Source organism: Aptenodytes forsteri, unplaced genomic scaffold (genome assembly GCF_000699145.1).
Source record: "Aptenodytes forsteri isolate BGI_AS27 unplaced genomic scaffold, ASM69914v1 Scaffold257, whole genome shotgun sequence".
Classification (NCBI taxonomy): Eukaryota; Metazoa; Chordata; class Aves; order Sphenisciformes; family Spheniscidae; genus Aptenodytes; species Aptenodytes forsteri.
Window position 1 is genome coordinate 3,911,194 of NW_008795194.1, and position 15,526 is coordinate 3,926,719.

General features: G+C 37.0%; 1 protein-coding gene across 1 annotated transcript in view; it reads right to left on the bottom strand.

Moving 5' to 3' along the window:
- The window catches only part of PDE11A (phosphodiesterase 11A), a 145,675-nt gene that overhangs the window by 70,735 nt on the left and 59,414 nt on the right, over nucleotides 1–15,526 (bottom strand). Inside the window, exons 7-9 of the mRNA XM_009278683.1 lie at nucleotides 10,528–10,617; nucleotides 8,245–8,385; nucleotides 4,520–4,584 (exon numbers count right to left, since the gene is read on the bottom strand). Coding sequence (XP_009276958.1) covers nucleotides 4,520–4,584; nucleotides 8,245–8,385; nucleotides 10,528–10,617 — 296 coding nt within the window. The remainder of the gene's footprint in view (nucleotides 1–4,519; nucleotides 4,585–8,244; nucleotides 8,386–10,527; nucleotides 10,618–15,526) is intronic.

Here is a 15,526-nt window from a genome sequence, read left to right on the forward strand (position 1 = left end):
ATAACAAGGGAAGAAAAGAATACAGTCAACATTGCTTGAAAGTCCAGCACGTCCTACGGGCATAGTCATAGGAACAGCAGAACCATTCACAGTTATTAATGGTTACTAAGCATTATCTATGGAACAATAATTTGTTATTTATTGAAATGGTACATCAAAAATTCTCTCTTTTACACAATTCTTTCTCTTGAAAATAGAGGTCTCCAAAGTAAACTAAATACAGCATTTAATAATTAAATGCATTTACATATGAATCAAGAGTGGGATTATGTTCCAAGTTTCTGTGGGATACAGGCCTGCTCATCAAAAGCAACCAGTTTTAAATATTTTCCGTAGAGCTACCTGAAAGTATATAATTTTAAGATTTTAATTTTTCAAATTAGTATAATAATTTGAGGTATTTTTAATTCATACTTCCAATAATTTTCCTGTCAAGGGAAATGCCATTTTTTTTATTTTGGTCTGAAATGCCAGACCTGAGTGGCTGAAGAAGGGATCATGAAATAAGTCTTAAAATCAATAATGTAAGTGTGTTGCAGCAGGTGGATCCAAGTAGACATATAATACATTAATGTTTCCTTTTTTTTTTTCTGGCTCAGCTTCTGCCACAACTACTGAGGGGCTAGAAGGCTGTCAGTAAATGAACATAAGACACTAGAATTATGGGCTCAACTCACCACACTCCACCACAGCTACTCCAGAAAATTCAGTATCTACACAGACCTTAAAGTCCTCACCTTATACCTAATCTAATCAGCAGGAAAGTTCTCACTGATTTGTTGCAGACAGGTTTTTGACATTGGCAAGGGGTAGCTATTCATGTGTGAATAAACAAATGCATGTTGTCTTAGTTTTGAGAAGAAAACTGATCAATTTTCAACACCTGAGAAACATTACTTAGAAAAAAGTGACTCTGAGCAGCCATGGAGAAGACTACAATAGCTTGAAGCTTCAAAGTAATGCACATGAATGAAAGAAGGATGCACAGTAAAATGCTTGGAAGACTCAATCAAAGTGAAAGGATTGATTTTTTGTTGGCTGCATTGATTTTCTGGAGACTAATTCAACTAAGTCACTCATTTGAAAGAAAACTCAATATTCTTAAAAGACTATAAAGAAAGATAATAATAATGATTTACACAAATAAATCTAAGTGTATCAACTTTCATTTGGGATAAGAATTTTGAGTGACTGTAATAAATGTTATGTGTATACTTTGACAGGAACCTTTACAGAAATGTAATGTTTTTTGAGCTAAGTAAAAAAATTCACGTTTATAATTTAAAATTTATTTCAGACATCAATACTTGAGAATCAAAAAAATCTTTAAGGATAAGAATCTAATTTCAAATGCATAGCGCTCAGTTCATACCTTAAAAATCTGGATGATGTTATCATCATATTATAAGACACTTTAAATCGGAACTGGATTATGGGTGTCAAGCATTTTAAGCAGCAAATGAATTCAAGTAAAAGAAACAAGATATAATTCAGGAAGAAATTTTAAAAGCGTGTTCTACTATGTTGTCTCCATTCCTAGCAAGTATTTCACAACTACACCCTGGAAGAGAGGCACTCAACTTTCACTAGGAGGAAATATCAATGTTTAATTCTGATGCAAATCACAGCCAGCTGGCTCTCTCTCCATCCTCAGCAGCTCAGAAGCTACTCTAAAAATCACAGGCAACAATTTTCTCCAAACTGTGGAAAGCTGTGAGTGAGTCCTGCTGGACTGATGCAGGCAGCTGCACGCCACTATCCCTGTCTTGCCCACACACTAGCAGGAGCACCGCATGCCAGGCAGGAGAGAAAACCCAGCTCAAGAGCACCGAGCAGTGCTGCAGGCTCCCCTTATGCAGCTGCTTGCCTTGTTATCTTCCCCAAAGTCTCCCTGACAGGGATGGCAGAAAGTACAGTAGGGAAGTGGTACAGCCAAAATCACGGGTACCTTCAATCCTCTCTAAACAGTGACATGAACCCTTCCAGCTCCTAGGACTAGAAGAGCAGAAAGATGCCTTAAGAAGCGTAAAAATACTGCAGGGAACAGGGTGAACCCTCAAGGCTTCTAAGATTTATGTTATCTTTTTTCAAAGGGAGAGAAAATTTAGGAGACTTGGCAAACCTGTACTTCAAGAACAAAATGATTGGCAAAAAGGAGAACATCAGTCTGCCAATATGGATAATAAACAAACTTGACCATGGTGTGTGCTGTATAACTGCAAACTGAACATATAAATGCAAGTATGGTCTTGCAAGGTATTTCTTTACAACAAACAGCAAAGAAAAAGAGATATGAGAGTATTTAGGGACTAAACAGGTGAACTGCTATTAGCCAGATGTAAGAAGGGCAAAAGAAAAGCCAATTTCTTCTAAAACTGTGTGAGAACGTATGTTAGGACATGAAAAGTTATATTGTCCTTGCAGCTTCTCTCTCTCTTTCAGATAGAACTTATAACTAGAACTGTTCACAACCTATAATCTCTTTGGATTTCCACTAAAATTTCAAAGAAATAATTTCTATCTTCACTGGTGTGATGATGAAGAAACTCACCTTGCCATTTTTTTCCACATGAAACATCTCATGACTTTACATCAGTTAGGGCTGCAGAATGTAGAATGAAAAGGGCAAAACTCACTAGAAAAATGCTCAAATGTCAAGGGCTCACGGCATTGTTCTGTATCCTAAATAACCTTTATTTTCCCTCTATAGTGCCAATAACTCAAGCTGTGCCTGTGCTAGATCCAAATGTGACATCATATCCACCAGTCTAACCTTAGTCTTTGTAAAACCAACTTCACTCTCCACTGGATGAAAAATGAAAATATAAAGATTTATTGCTTTTTCTAAGATGCACAGAAATATACCTTCATAAATCTTATAAAGACTAGCTACCATGTTGCACGTGTTTATTCATGTCTCAGACTAAAGTTAAAATAATCTTGACTACATGCAGAGCAGGCTACTACAAATTGCTTTTTGGTAACATGTTAATATAACTATGGTAACAAGAAATGAGCCAGCTTGGTTATCTTGACACCACTCTACATTGTTTTGACTAATCTGGCTACAGATCAAGTTTGAGAAAAACAAGAATAACCACCACATCCCTTGATTCATATTCCTGTCCCTGAACAAAAGGAATGTATTTTCACCAATTTAATTGACCTAGGAAAGACCAATTGCTACTCTGAAGCTCTTTGTCAAAAGCAGTAACTTGTGATTCCCAGATGAATCAGCAGATTTATTCATATTTAAACCTTCCTATTTTTTATCATTTGTTTTCCTTTTCCATTTGTCTCACTGTTCCCATCTCTCAACTAGTGGATAGGGCATGGAAGAGGTCTAGCTTCTACCTGTCTTTCTGTGTGGCCCTGGACTCTACTGTCAGCTTGCACACCTTAAAAATAACACTACTCATTTTTGTAATGCTGTGAGATCAATCAATGAAAAGCATTAAGAATTATGACCTGTCGTAATCTGGAGTACAATGTGCACATTCACCTTAATGAAGTGGTGGCTTCTTACCACACTGGAGGTGAAGAAATAAAACATGAAAGAAGGCAAATTACCCAAAAATATTTTTAAAAGCTGCTTAAAGGACTTAAATATGGCAAAACACAAAGTAATCTTCAAGTTTGCTAAGCTATGGAGAGCAAGTTGGACAGAAGGCTAGGTTTATCATTATGGCAGCCATTTGACATGGAAAATTCTAATTCAGAATCAGTATGAATTGATTTGCATAAAATGTGTATGATAATCACTGAGTTTGGGCCCTGAAAGATGGGAGAAACCTTCTCACAATAGCTCTGAATCTTCATCCACTTGTTTGGTATGTAGGACATTTTATGTGAACTGTTACCAGTTGTATTATCTTGTAGGAATTAATATAGTAACCCCACATGGACAAAAAGATCTTTGTAGTACTACTTACAATCAGCCCTTTATCCACATTTAAATACAGCTCCTACTAAGCAAAACATATACTTATATTTTGACTGGGCTCCCAAACAAGATTTAGTCACAGGAACGCAATTTCTAGGAAATACATGTTCTCTGACGTTTTTAGGCTTTCCAACTTAATGACAAGAACAGAAAATTTTACTGAAAACCTTTCAACACAACTGTAAGGAGGCATTTTATAAGACATCAACAAACAATCTAAAATAATTTTGTAATTTTTACTTCAGTATTTATTATGCCATACAACATTTGTGTGTTCTCCACGAGTTCAACAATAAAAAGTCATCAGTTATTTCCTGGTTTCTTCTCTGAGACACTGATACAATGTTAGCGCATATGTATACACACACATATATATAAAAATATAGGCACGTATATTTATTCAAGCAAGTCTCCATTTGAAGCAAGCAGGAATCTTGTCTGAGTAAAAACTGTAGGCTCACGCTCTTCAATCAAAACTACTCAAAGTTCCATAAGAAAATAAAACTATGATCAAGTAAATTTAAAACTATGCGAAAAATAAAGTAATCCATTACCATAGAAGACATGAGCACTAACCTGTTGTCAGTATCAGCACTGCATTTTGGAGATAACAACTCAAAGGATTTTGTAAATTTCACCACCTGTCACAAAAAAGTAACTTAAAATTGTTATTAAGATGAATAAATATGTAAGAAGAGAGTAACGTAAGGTTCCTATATTTTAACCATATTTTCATCCAATGGTCTTAGAAAAATAATTCAATCTGTATTCCCTCAACGGAGAATTCGTGTTCAAAATACACACTGTGCACAGTTCACCAACAAACAATATCAAATCAAATGATAACTTTAGATTCCTTCAGGAAACTATTTTCTACAACAGTATATGCTTCCCCTCAAAGGGCTTTGGAACATAAATTATGGAGCTTTACCCAAATTTCACTTTTTTAATACAGGAAAATAAACAGAAAGGCCCATTTGCACTACTAATCGCAATCAATTTTCCTTGAACATATGTGCCAACAGCACGTAAGTGAAACATTTTAAGAGTGGCTAATGTGACGTAGAACACAGGTAATGTTTTTGGATGCTAGTATGAGTCCCCATCTTCCACTTCAGTTCTGTATTGTAAAAGCTTTTCACGCGATGTACAAATGACAATGTTTTAGATATGGCTTAACACTGAGTTACTCTATGGAGATCTATTTTGATATATAGGTTAATCCTCCAAAATAGGGGGAAATCAGGAAAATAACTGTTTTGCCACTTGTAAAAATGACCAAGTAGGTGGCAAGATGCTATTCTCCTACTCCAAATTAACCTAAGATTTATGACTGTTTAGAAAAAGTTTAGGCTTAACTGAATACCTTGGCTGTCCACATTTCAGAATTTGGTCTAGAGGAATGAGAACTCATTGCCTGTGGTTTGGAAGAAAACCCCTCTGTGCTCAAAGGTAGAAATAGTACCAAGAGCAGAAAAATGAAGTGAACAATGCCACCCACAGCCTGCTACTAACACAATGTACTGTTCTGTGAAAAATAAAAATCACATTATACTTGCAAACATAGTGACATTTCATAAGAATGTAGTAGAACTGTATCTTGTAATTATAAAATCAGTGTGGGGGGTCTAGAAAGAGAAAATGAACTAGAAACATTAAAATTCTATAACAGAGAATATATAAACGAAATACAAACCTTGATCTTGCTTTTATGAAAGCTAGTGTAATTTAGGGCATACTCCACTGAAAGTACTTAATTTCTATTAGTTTAAATGAAATGAGAATCACAGCTTTCCTCCAGGAAAGAAAATAATGTTTTTTTTTCTGCCATACACACAAACTTATGATTCCATCTCTGATAATCATTTAGAGTTGTCACAGCCCAGCAACAAATAATCAATTACAGAGTCAGTGAATCCAAAGATACTTGGATAGAAAAAACAACGATATTACAAGCAACATTTTTATCCTTCAACTACTTCTCAAATCAGTAGGAAAGAGGATAGTTTGTGTTGAATAGCCTGAAAACACTGAAGGGAGCTACCAATATAAAGGCAGTCACTTATTTTACTACTAATAACAATAGTTATAAAAATGTTAAACATTTTTAAAGAGGTTCTCATACCCTATGAATGGCAGTACTACAAAGTACCAGTGAAAGCCCCTGTCAAAACTGTGCATGAAATCCAACTCTTGACAAATGCTTTCAAATAGCTTATGTCCATCTGTTCATCTTAACAGAGCTCTACAATGAAATAATTATTCCATGGTCAAGTGGACAGAGCAATTGCAAAAACCATGTTTACTTCAGTAAAGTTGAAATTCACATTTTCTCTTCACCTGCTAATGCAAAAGCTTCTTCCTATCACAAGAACAAGTACGTGACTATCTAGACATTTGTATGCAAATGTGTCTTTTCCAATGGATTTTCTGTTACCTCAGGGAAAAATTACTAGGTCAAAATAGCAAGAGGACTTATCTTTTCACAACATTTTCATAATTTAGGAACTGAGACTGGTTCTCATTATTTATTTTGCGAAGTATTAAAGAAACTTGTTAAAATGTGCAAACATAGCTACTCCCAAACATACCCCTGCCAATGGCTAGAGTGCGTGGAAAACTTTCAGGAATAAACAAATCCCATGGAGTAGTGGCCACCAAAAGTAGCTGAGAAAACTCCGTGTGTTGCAGGTTCAGCCCTTACTGTCTTGCTGTTCTTCCACATTCAAATACTGGATTTCACAAAAAAACCCCAAACATTCATGAGGCAAGTTCAGAAGCTGACTACTGTGAAGACACTGATTAGATTGCTGTAAAGCCCAGTAGCTGAATACACAGGATGGTCAGTTAACAAAGTCTTGATGAGTTTATTTTTATCTGTTATTTCTGAGGGACCAGCAGTCTGATTAAACATGCAACATGTTACATAGTAGAATAGAAACTACATAAGTATTTCAGTTTGCTACAGTTAAACAACAATAACATGCAAAAGTATGAACACTGTAGAAATATCAACAAAGATATCTGATAATTCTTTATTGGAATGTATGCAGAAAAGGTTAGTTCTAAAAATGAGAATGAAAGATTTGGTTGATGATGCAGCTGTTTCTGGTTCTGAAACTGCTTGCAAGCACCACCCATTTGATAAGTTATTAGTCTGAAAATGTTAGCAAGGTCATAAATTCCAGGTAAATGTAAGTGAAGCTACAGACAGGATTTTTCTTTCCTTCCATTGGCTATACCATGAAAGAAAGGAACTGAGCAAATAAATATTTGATAACAACTCAGGTCATTTTTCTTTTTTAAGCAAACTACAGGAGCACCTTGCTTCTCAGTTAAGCTGTACTAGCTGCTCTGTAGTAAGCACTAATTCCATCACACAGACAACTGGGAATCACAGCGTATCACAGCTGGACCACACCACTGATAGTTAGATCCCATCATCAACTTACAGACATCCCATTAAATGCCTTCAAATGAGCAGAAGGAATCATAAATGTACCTTTCGGTTTCCGTTTGAAAAAGTGGCTATACTGATTTTGGCTGGGATAGAGTTAATTTTCTTCATAGTAGCTTGTATGGTGACATGTTTTAGATTTGTGATGAGAACAGGGTTGATAACACAGGGATGTTTACATTATTGCTGAACAGTGCTTACACAATGTCAAGGCCTTCTCTGTTTCTCATTCTGCCACCCCAGTGAATAGATTGGGGGGCACACAATAGGTAGGGAGGGGACACAGCTGGGACAGCTGACCCCAACGGACCAAACGGATATCTCATACCATATGACATCATGCTCAGCAATAAAAGCTGCGGGAAGGAGGAGGAAGGGGGGCACTTTCAGAGTTACGGCGTTTGTCTTCCCAAGTAACCATTACATAAGATGAAGCCCTGCTTTCCTGGAAATGACAGAACACCTGCCTGCCGATTGGAAGTAGCGTATGAATTCCTTATTTTGCTTTGCTTGTGCACACAGCTTTTGCTTTACCTACTGAACTGTCTTTATCTCAACCTAGGAGTTTTCACACTTTTACCCTTCCAATTCCCTTCCCCACCCCACTGGGGTGGGGAAATGAGTGAGTGGCTGCGTGGGGCTTAGCTGCCTACTGGGGTTAAACCACAACAGTGGTGTTGATAAAGATTCAACCTATACCTAACGTACATTTAAGAATGACATGCTGGAAGAATACTTGCTGTTCAGTACTTACATACGATATGAAACAGCTTCACCACAATAAAAGCAGCTGCTCCACCACTCAAATTATTAGCCTTTCTACAGAATGTGCAGCCATACTTACTGGTGACTCGATATCTTCCAGAAGTAATACTGAGCACCGTTCACACTTCAGCAGAGTCTGGGCCCGATGCATAATTTTCTTGACAATTTTCTCCAAGTCAGTCTGTTCCTCAAAGAGATCATTCACTACTTCCAGTAAAGCCTGCATACAAGGACAGAAAACTCTTGTATTGGTTGTAGAATTAATAAATACAAGGAGGCATAATCTCTGGGCTTGATTTTAATATGAGTGATCCGTTGAAATCTTAATTCAAATAAAGTTCTTAATGATTATGGCAACAGAATTGGGGTGGGGGTATCTGAAGAAAGAAAGAAGTATTTCTTAGCTCACAACTGGGCACAATCCAACTCCTAGCAAACAATGGGAATCTTTCAAACTGTTTCACTGTGGTCCAAAAATGAAACAATGGCTGTAATGCAAATCTCCAAGTACACAGTATGGATTGAGTTACTTGATTTACTATATTGAATTTGCTGGTGCATTTAAACTCCATTTTATTCATTTATTACCCATTTTGCATGTTCAAAGCTGGAAAGAAAGAAAGAAAAAAAAAAAACCCCACATCAATACTTCCATATTCCAATAGCACTCTGATCCAGTCTTTACCACTAACAACATGTCTGTAAAATACAATGTTTTAAAATGAAGGGCTTCCCCTCCCATTTCATCAACTTTAAAAATAGGCCACGTTCTTTCTTACCATGGGTCCAAAGAAGTGTGCTTTTTCCTTTATTCTATTCTGGTTTAGGGCACCGACACTAAAGAACATCCATACAAGTAAGCATATGAACATTAGTGGTCATAGCTCTCCTAACGCAGTGGTCATCAGCAAAATGTTGGCCACAGTCACTGGAAGTTGCCACCCACTGGTGTGCAGTTTGATAGGGAAGGCAAAGTATGGGCTTGTCCATCACATGTTACTTGCCAACTAATTTCAACCATGGACTAGGCAAAGCTGAAGACCATCAAAAGGTCGGAAATGCAATTAAGTACAGGCCACCATGTAGCTGTCAAATGGCAATGATGTTTGTTATGCCTTGCATAACTGAAGCAGCAACAAAACCCAAAGAATCTGTATCTCTAATCCAATTTCCTGATGTGTCCAACCATCAGAATTTACCATTTTCTAACGAAGAATGAGAATGTCCCTAATACTTTTCTGCTGAATGCCTCCCTCAGAAGATTAAACGCCGACTCCTCAAAAGTCTGTCATTGCCCCCTGCAGGCTGGGAATCTGCAGAAAATTTTAAGTCTCTATGTAGTCAAACAATTATTTCGTTTGAGCATCAAACAAAGAAAAAGATCTTTGGCAGAAAATCTTTTTTTCCCCAAGTCTCCTCCACATCTCCACACCAAAATATAGTGGTCTGTAGTCAGACCTGGACAAAAGACAAGCTCAGATGCTTCATGACCCTTAAATATATACACTATTAGAAAGGGCTATTGTAAGTAGTGGAAAGCATTAGTTTCCATACATGGAAAGCACCAAAATCCTGAATACACAAATGTCAGTACTCTATACACAGACCCACCCCACTGTAGTTTCCCCTGCTTTGTGAAGCAAGAGTAGGTTCAGCACTACCAGTGGTATTTCTACTGAAGCTTTGGAGTTGTGATCCATGATAACAAAAGTATCATTTCCTGTCATTGCAAGAAAGGTTATTTAAAAAAAAAAAAGACAACAATTATCAAAAAACCTCAAAATTACCATTTTATTTTTTAAAAAAATAAAGACCTCTTTGAGAAGTAAATGACATGAGCTCAGCATTATTTTCACTTCTTTGGAGCCTCCTGTCCCAACTCATGCATGGCATCAGCAATCATGAGTAATGTATCTATGCAGACACATGCTGTCAAAACAATTCACATACAGGGGTTTTTTTCTTGCTTACTTTTAGAAAGATATATCCACATTATTTGCACATGAATTGAATATTACAAATTCAGGATGGCAAAGGTTTGATATTAGTGGAATTTTATGAGAGTTTAAATCTCTGCCAAAGTAACACTCTCTCCTGCACCGTCTGTGTCACAAATGCAATTGTTTCAGCACTATAAAACACGGAACTGACATCAGAAAACAACAGCCACCACCACCACGAGCGTATTTCCCTCCCACATTCTCTGCTTGCTGCCTCAGTCAAGATAGTGATCTGGTGAAAATGCATTTTTTGAAATAAAACAGTTAAAACTGTCTGCTTAGCAAACACATATGCATAGCTGGAATCTGAAGGAACGAAAGACGATGGTTTGATATTGGTCCAATACACATTTTTTACTTACCCTGCTTCTGTCATATTCCTTCCTTGAAGCTGCAAATAGCTGGGCATTGGATATGGCAATCCCACAGAATGGAAGATACATCTGCATCACCTAGTATCAAAAGAAACTCCCAGTCATTAAAAACAACTGCAATTAGATACTCATATTACTAGCAAAGAGACCTAAACTTAGGTGACGTCCCAGGAGGGTCTCTGCTTGCTCACTCTTCAGCAGAACACTAAACACAAAACAAAATCATCATGGGCAAGGCACATAAAATGGGTGGAACAGAAATCGAATGGGTAGGAAAGAACAAATGCATTTGAGTTCACAGGTCCCAGCAGTGAGGGTCCTCTATAACCTATCCAGAAAACTGCAGATTCTCAAGTCTATAGAATGTCTGCTGAAGACTACATTAAATTACTGTAGACACCACAGCTTCCCTAGAAAAAGCATTCTTTATTTTTCTGGACTGCTTTTTTGTTCTAAGCTCAAGAAGCAAGCTTGAGTCACATTCCTGCTGATTTCTAGAGGATGTAGATTTTGGAGAATACCAGCACAGTGGAACACAGCACATTGATCCAAAACTATTAGTCAGAAAGCTGATTGTCTTCTTGATAAATTAAAACACAAAAACCAAAAAAACAACACCCCCACCCCTCACCCCCAAAAAAACAAACCCAGAAGGTTAAAGAACATGCTTGAGAAACTGGGCCTTAATGCATCAACTATACATTAAGAAAGATTGGACAAGAGGGACTGGGAAAATATTTTGAGGTGCACAAGATGACTTTAGGCTGGCTCTGTGTGAAATGAATAAACGAGGCTAGTCAAATACTTGAATACCTGTAGGACTGGCACTTTCACAAGGATGACAATGGATCAAAGTCCAGTAATATTAGCATTTTTAAGCCACATACTGATAACAAGTCTGTAACATACTGCCACTGCTGAGTGGTTCCCAAGCTTACACCTGAGACCTTAAGTAAATTTTACAGGTGCTGAATAGCTTTAACGTTTGCAAAGCCAGTAAGAGTTGGGGCACTCTGCTGTTTACTGAGCCAGAAGAATGCTGCAGCAGCTATCCTTTCTTTTCCCTGGTCTGTCGACTGGGAGATCCACTGTAAGCAATCCTTTCTGTGACAAGTTTTGGCATCGAGAAACTGGCATTTGTCTTTTAAATTCCATTAAATTAGAAAATTACTGCTAACTTAGGGAAGCAGGCTATTAAGACTATTTGAAGAAAAAAACCCAAGAATTGTAAGCATCCAGAAGAACCAAAACAGCAGCAACTGCTGTTCTACTTTATCTTCCTTAAACACTCCATTGGCCACGTGTCTACTTAGTTTGTGTTTGAGTAATGATGAGTCTTCTAAAAGGATCTTCAGATCCTCTGAATTTTGCACCTTTGCAGCTGCCATTCTGTCAGAATAACTGCAGATTTTAAGGGTGCACACAAATACACCTATACTGTTATTTTGCAAACACTTTACTTTCATCCTCTTCCCATCATGGTCCCCTCTAAAGGAAAATGACACCCTTCAGACTCTACAAACACTTATCTTTTCAGAAAGGCAGTAATTAAACTAGCCAACTATCACACCAGATCTGCACGAAAGAGCACACGAAATGAAAAATAAAATAAGACTGTAACAAATCGCTGAGAGGTTCATTTTTTATGATAAGAACTTCTCTGAGAGAATTTTGCATATTTCAGTTTAGATTTTATTTCCAAAATGAAACAAAAAACTTATCTATATTTTCTCGTAATAGTACTAAATGTCACAGCCAAGAGATGCAGAGCAGAAAAACTTTAACCTGAGAAAAATCTGACCTTTAGTGTAATTATGAATACTATAGTGAAACTGGATACATTTTTACTTAATAAAAAAAAGTAAATACTAGTATTTATTGCCCCCACATTGGAACCCCTATTCCCAAAAGTAATGTGACCCTGTGGCAATGGAAAGCATACAAGAAGTTTATGAACCTTCAGCCATCACAAAAACAGCTAGCAAAGATGTCTTTTTTAGCAACAAGAAAACACAATTTTGCAATATTGAAAAACACTGCACTCCGGAACCCAAATTCCTATACATAGGATATATACTCTCTATATAGAAATTAACATCCATAAAACACTGGCTTATGAAATGTCAAGAGTCTGGAAAGCTGCTGACTTACATCATTCTTTTCACCACTCAAACTAATTGTGTAAGGTGCAGTGCAACTAAGAAAGAGACACCAAGCTGTTTAAGATAATCAGTAGAAGAAATTAATAAATATCCACAGCAATGAAGAAAAAAATGCCAACAAACCAACTGTCAGGTAGAGAGGAACCACCCTGTGGTAACAGATAAGTCAATTATCTCTGTTTACAAAGAACAATTGACAAAACAAAAGCCTACTGTTGCTCCTCTTTTGTACTTTTTGAACGGTAAGGGTGACTGCTGCCGAAATCACTTTTGGCAAGTTGTAATACAGTACCAAATAAACAAAGAATGAAGACATTTCTAATGGTAACTGAATTTTAAACAAGATTTTTTTTTTTAAGCAAAAATGCAGAATGGAGTAGAAAGCAATTATCACATTCTGACCTCAAATTACAAATTTAAATCTGCAGTACTCAAGACTGCTTTACAAGCACCTCCAACATGTTGATGCTATGGCTGCTGACACTCCATACAAATATGGAGTAACATAGTATTCAACTCTTACCTGTCTGAGCCACATACTGTAAGGAGCTGGTATTGTTATGCCAGATTCACTTCAGGGGTTTTCCCTCCAAAGAGAACACAAAGAGTTGAGGAAACGGCACATACCACCATAAGCTGGACATATCCTTTTTTCCTCCTTTTAAGTGATAGGTATATAATTACTAATCCTCTGGTGCTCCAAGGTAAAAACATACGGCATCACTGAAACATAATGCACTGTAATTCTACTTCCATTCCTGCTGATTATTACTATTCTCCTTAAATAGAAGGATGTAACTTATAATGAGCATAAAGCACAGTCCATATTTTATTATCTTAATTCTCCACCATGGATATGCTTCAGTAATATAATACTGACTTTTGGTAGCAGCAAATAAATTGGGCAGGAGACTAAATTGCATTGAAAGGACAGAGTATTGAAAGGTTGGTCATAGATACACTGTTAAGCAGCACGTGACAGGAAACAACACAGATAAATTACATGGTTATTTTAATTTGCGTCAGTAAGACAAGATCCTGTTAAGAAGGAGCTGTTCTCCTTTTCCCTGTCTGCTGTTCTTTCTGCAGCACTGAACGGGCCAGGACAGCTTGCCTCTACCAGCCAATGTCTGTACAGGCTTTACCAAATAGGTTTATTACAGTGAAGCCAACCTGATGCTGGAACTTCTAAAAGAACCACCAGCACCTGGTCCAAAGGTTGAGTATGCATCATGTTTCCATTACACCAGTGCACAAAATATTGGTGCAAAACTCATGGAAAAACACCTAACATACCCTTCTAAAGGACATAAAATTATGTCCCTTTGCTATACTGAAGGCCATTTAAAAAAAATAATTTTGAAGCAAAATGGACTACACCTGAAAGAAAATTTCCTTCCACATCTATTTTGAATTAATGACAAGAAAAGAGCCTGCAGATTTATTAAACAAAGCAATTCCCTAAGAAAGCAAATAGACAGAATATAAAAACATAACAAATATAGCTTTAACAGATATACCTCATTAATTTGTTTTGGCAAATAAGATTAGTTGTAATGATTCACACAGTACTTTGTGGCATATTAACAAACAAATCAGTAAATATGTAATAGCATATTTTATAAAAATGATGTTCAGTCTGAATAATAAGCTAATCTAATGAACCTGCCAAGATGTTGGAAGAGACCACCCTTTTTTTTGGTGCCAACTATAAGGCATTCAGATACAATAACTGCAGGTTAACAAGATTATATTGTGAATTACTTTGTGAAACCTGACCCAGTTTCTCATATCTAAGCCTCCAACAAGTACTGCATCCTTGGGTAGAAACTACACTCACCTCACAAATTCACAGTAGCATACAAAAGCTAAAAAGCTGTGCTCACTTACTTCAATACTTTATCAGGGTAGGAAACCTTCTATGAAAAGAAGATGAAGTAATGGGCACTGGTTCAATCTCTTATCCTCTTCATTTCTAATTTCCAGTATTTCATTATGGTTGGGGTTTTTTTTATGTTAGAAGTATTAAAACACAACTACCAAGGGAATGAACAGGATAAGTACTAGAAGCTTTAATACTCAAATTATACAACCACTTACATTTTCAGCTAGGTCCTGAAGATGACGTATCTTTTCTGCAAAACTACACCAGTAAGACTAAATGACTGCCCTAACCCTAGTTACTTTTTCCTTCTCACAGAAGGATATATTCCCATTGCTTTAATATCTCCACACATCTCCTAACTTCTATGCCCAAAGTAAGACCTTTAAATCCACAATAAGAACTGAAGCAGTAGCTTGGTATTTGGAAGTACAAAGCATTCCCAAATTCTGCAATATTAACTGCTAGGAGAAGAAAGCTGCAACCTGTGCTTGTTTCATTTTTTTTAATGGCATCAGTTCTGAAATCCAGATGAAGCACACCAGTTCTCCCCCAGAATTTCAGAGGACAGTCTTCCATATGTTTCCTCTTCAAAATCACAATTTTATAGGCCAAAAGTTCCATACCTGGTTGCATAGTTGTCTGGGCACATCAGCATTTGGACACCTACACTACAGCACCACAATGTCTTGAGATGTGACACTCTTTCCTTTCATCTGGCTAAGACACAGTCAGAATGCATAAGTTAGTAAGATGCTTATCAGTGTTCTTCTGAACTGCTAAAAATAAGTTAAGGGTTTCTCATGATTGGGGCCTGGGTTTCACAATAACTGTATACATGACATAAATTTTCTTACCATCAGAAACAGGCAGGATGAGACCTCTGGCCAAGCTCTTTCGGACAACGCCTGTCCTCAATAGATACCACCCTTTCCCTTCATCG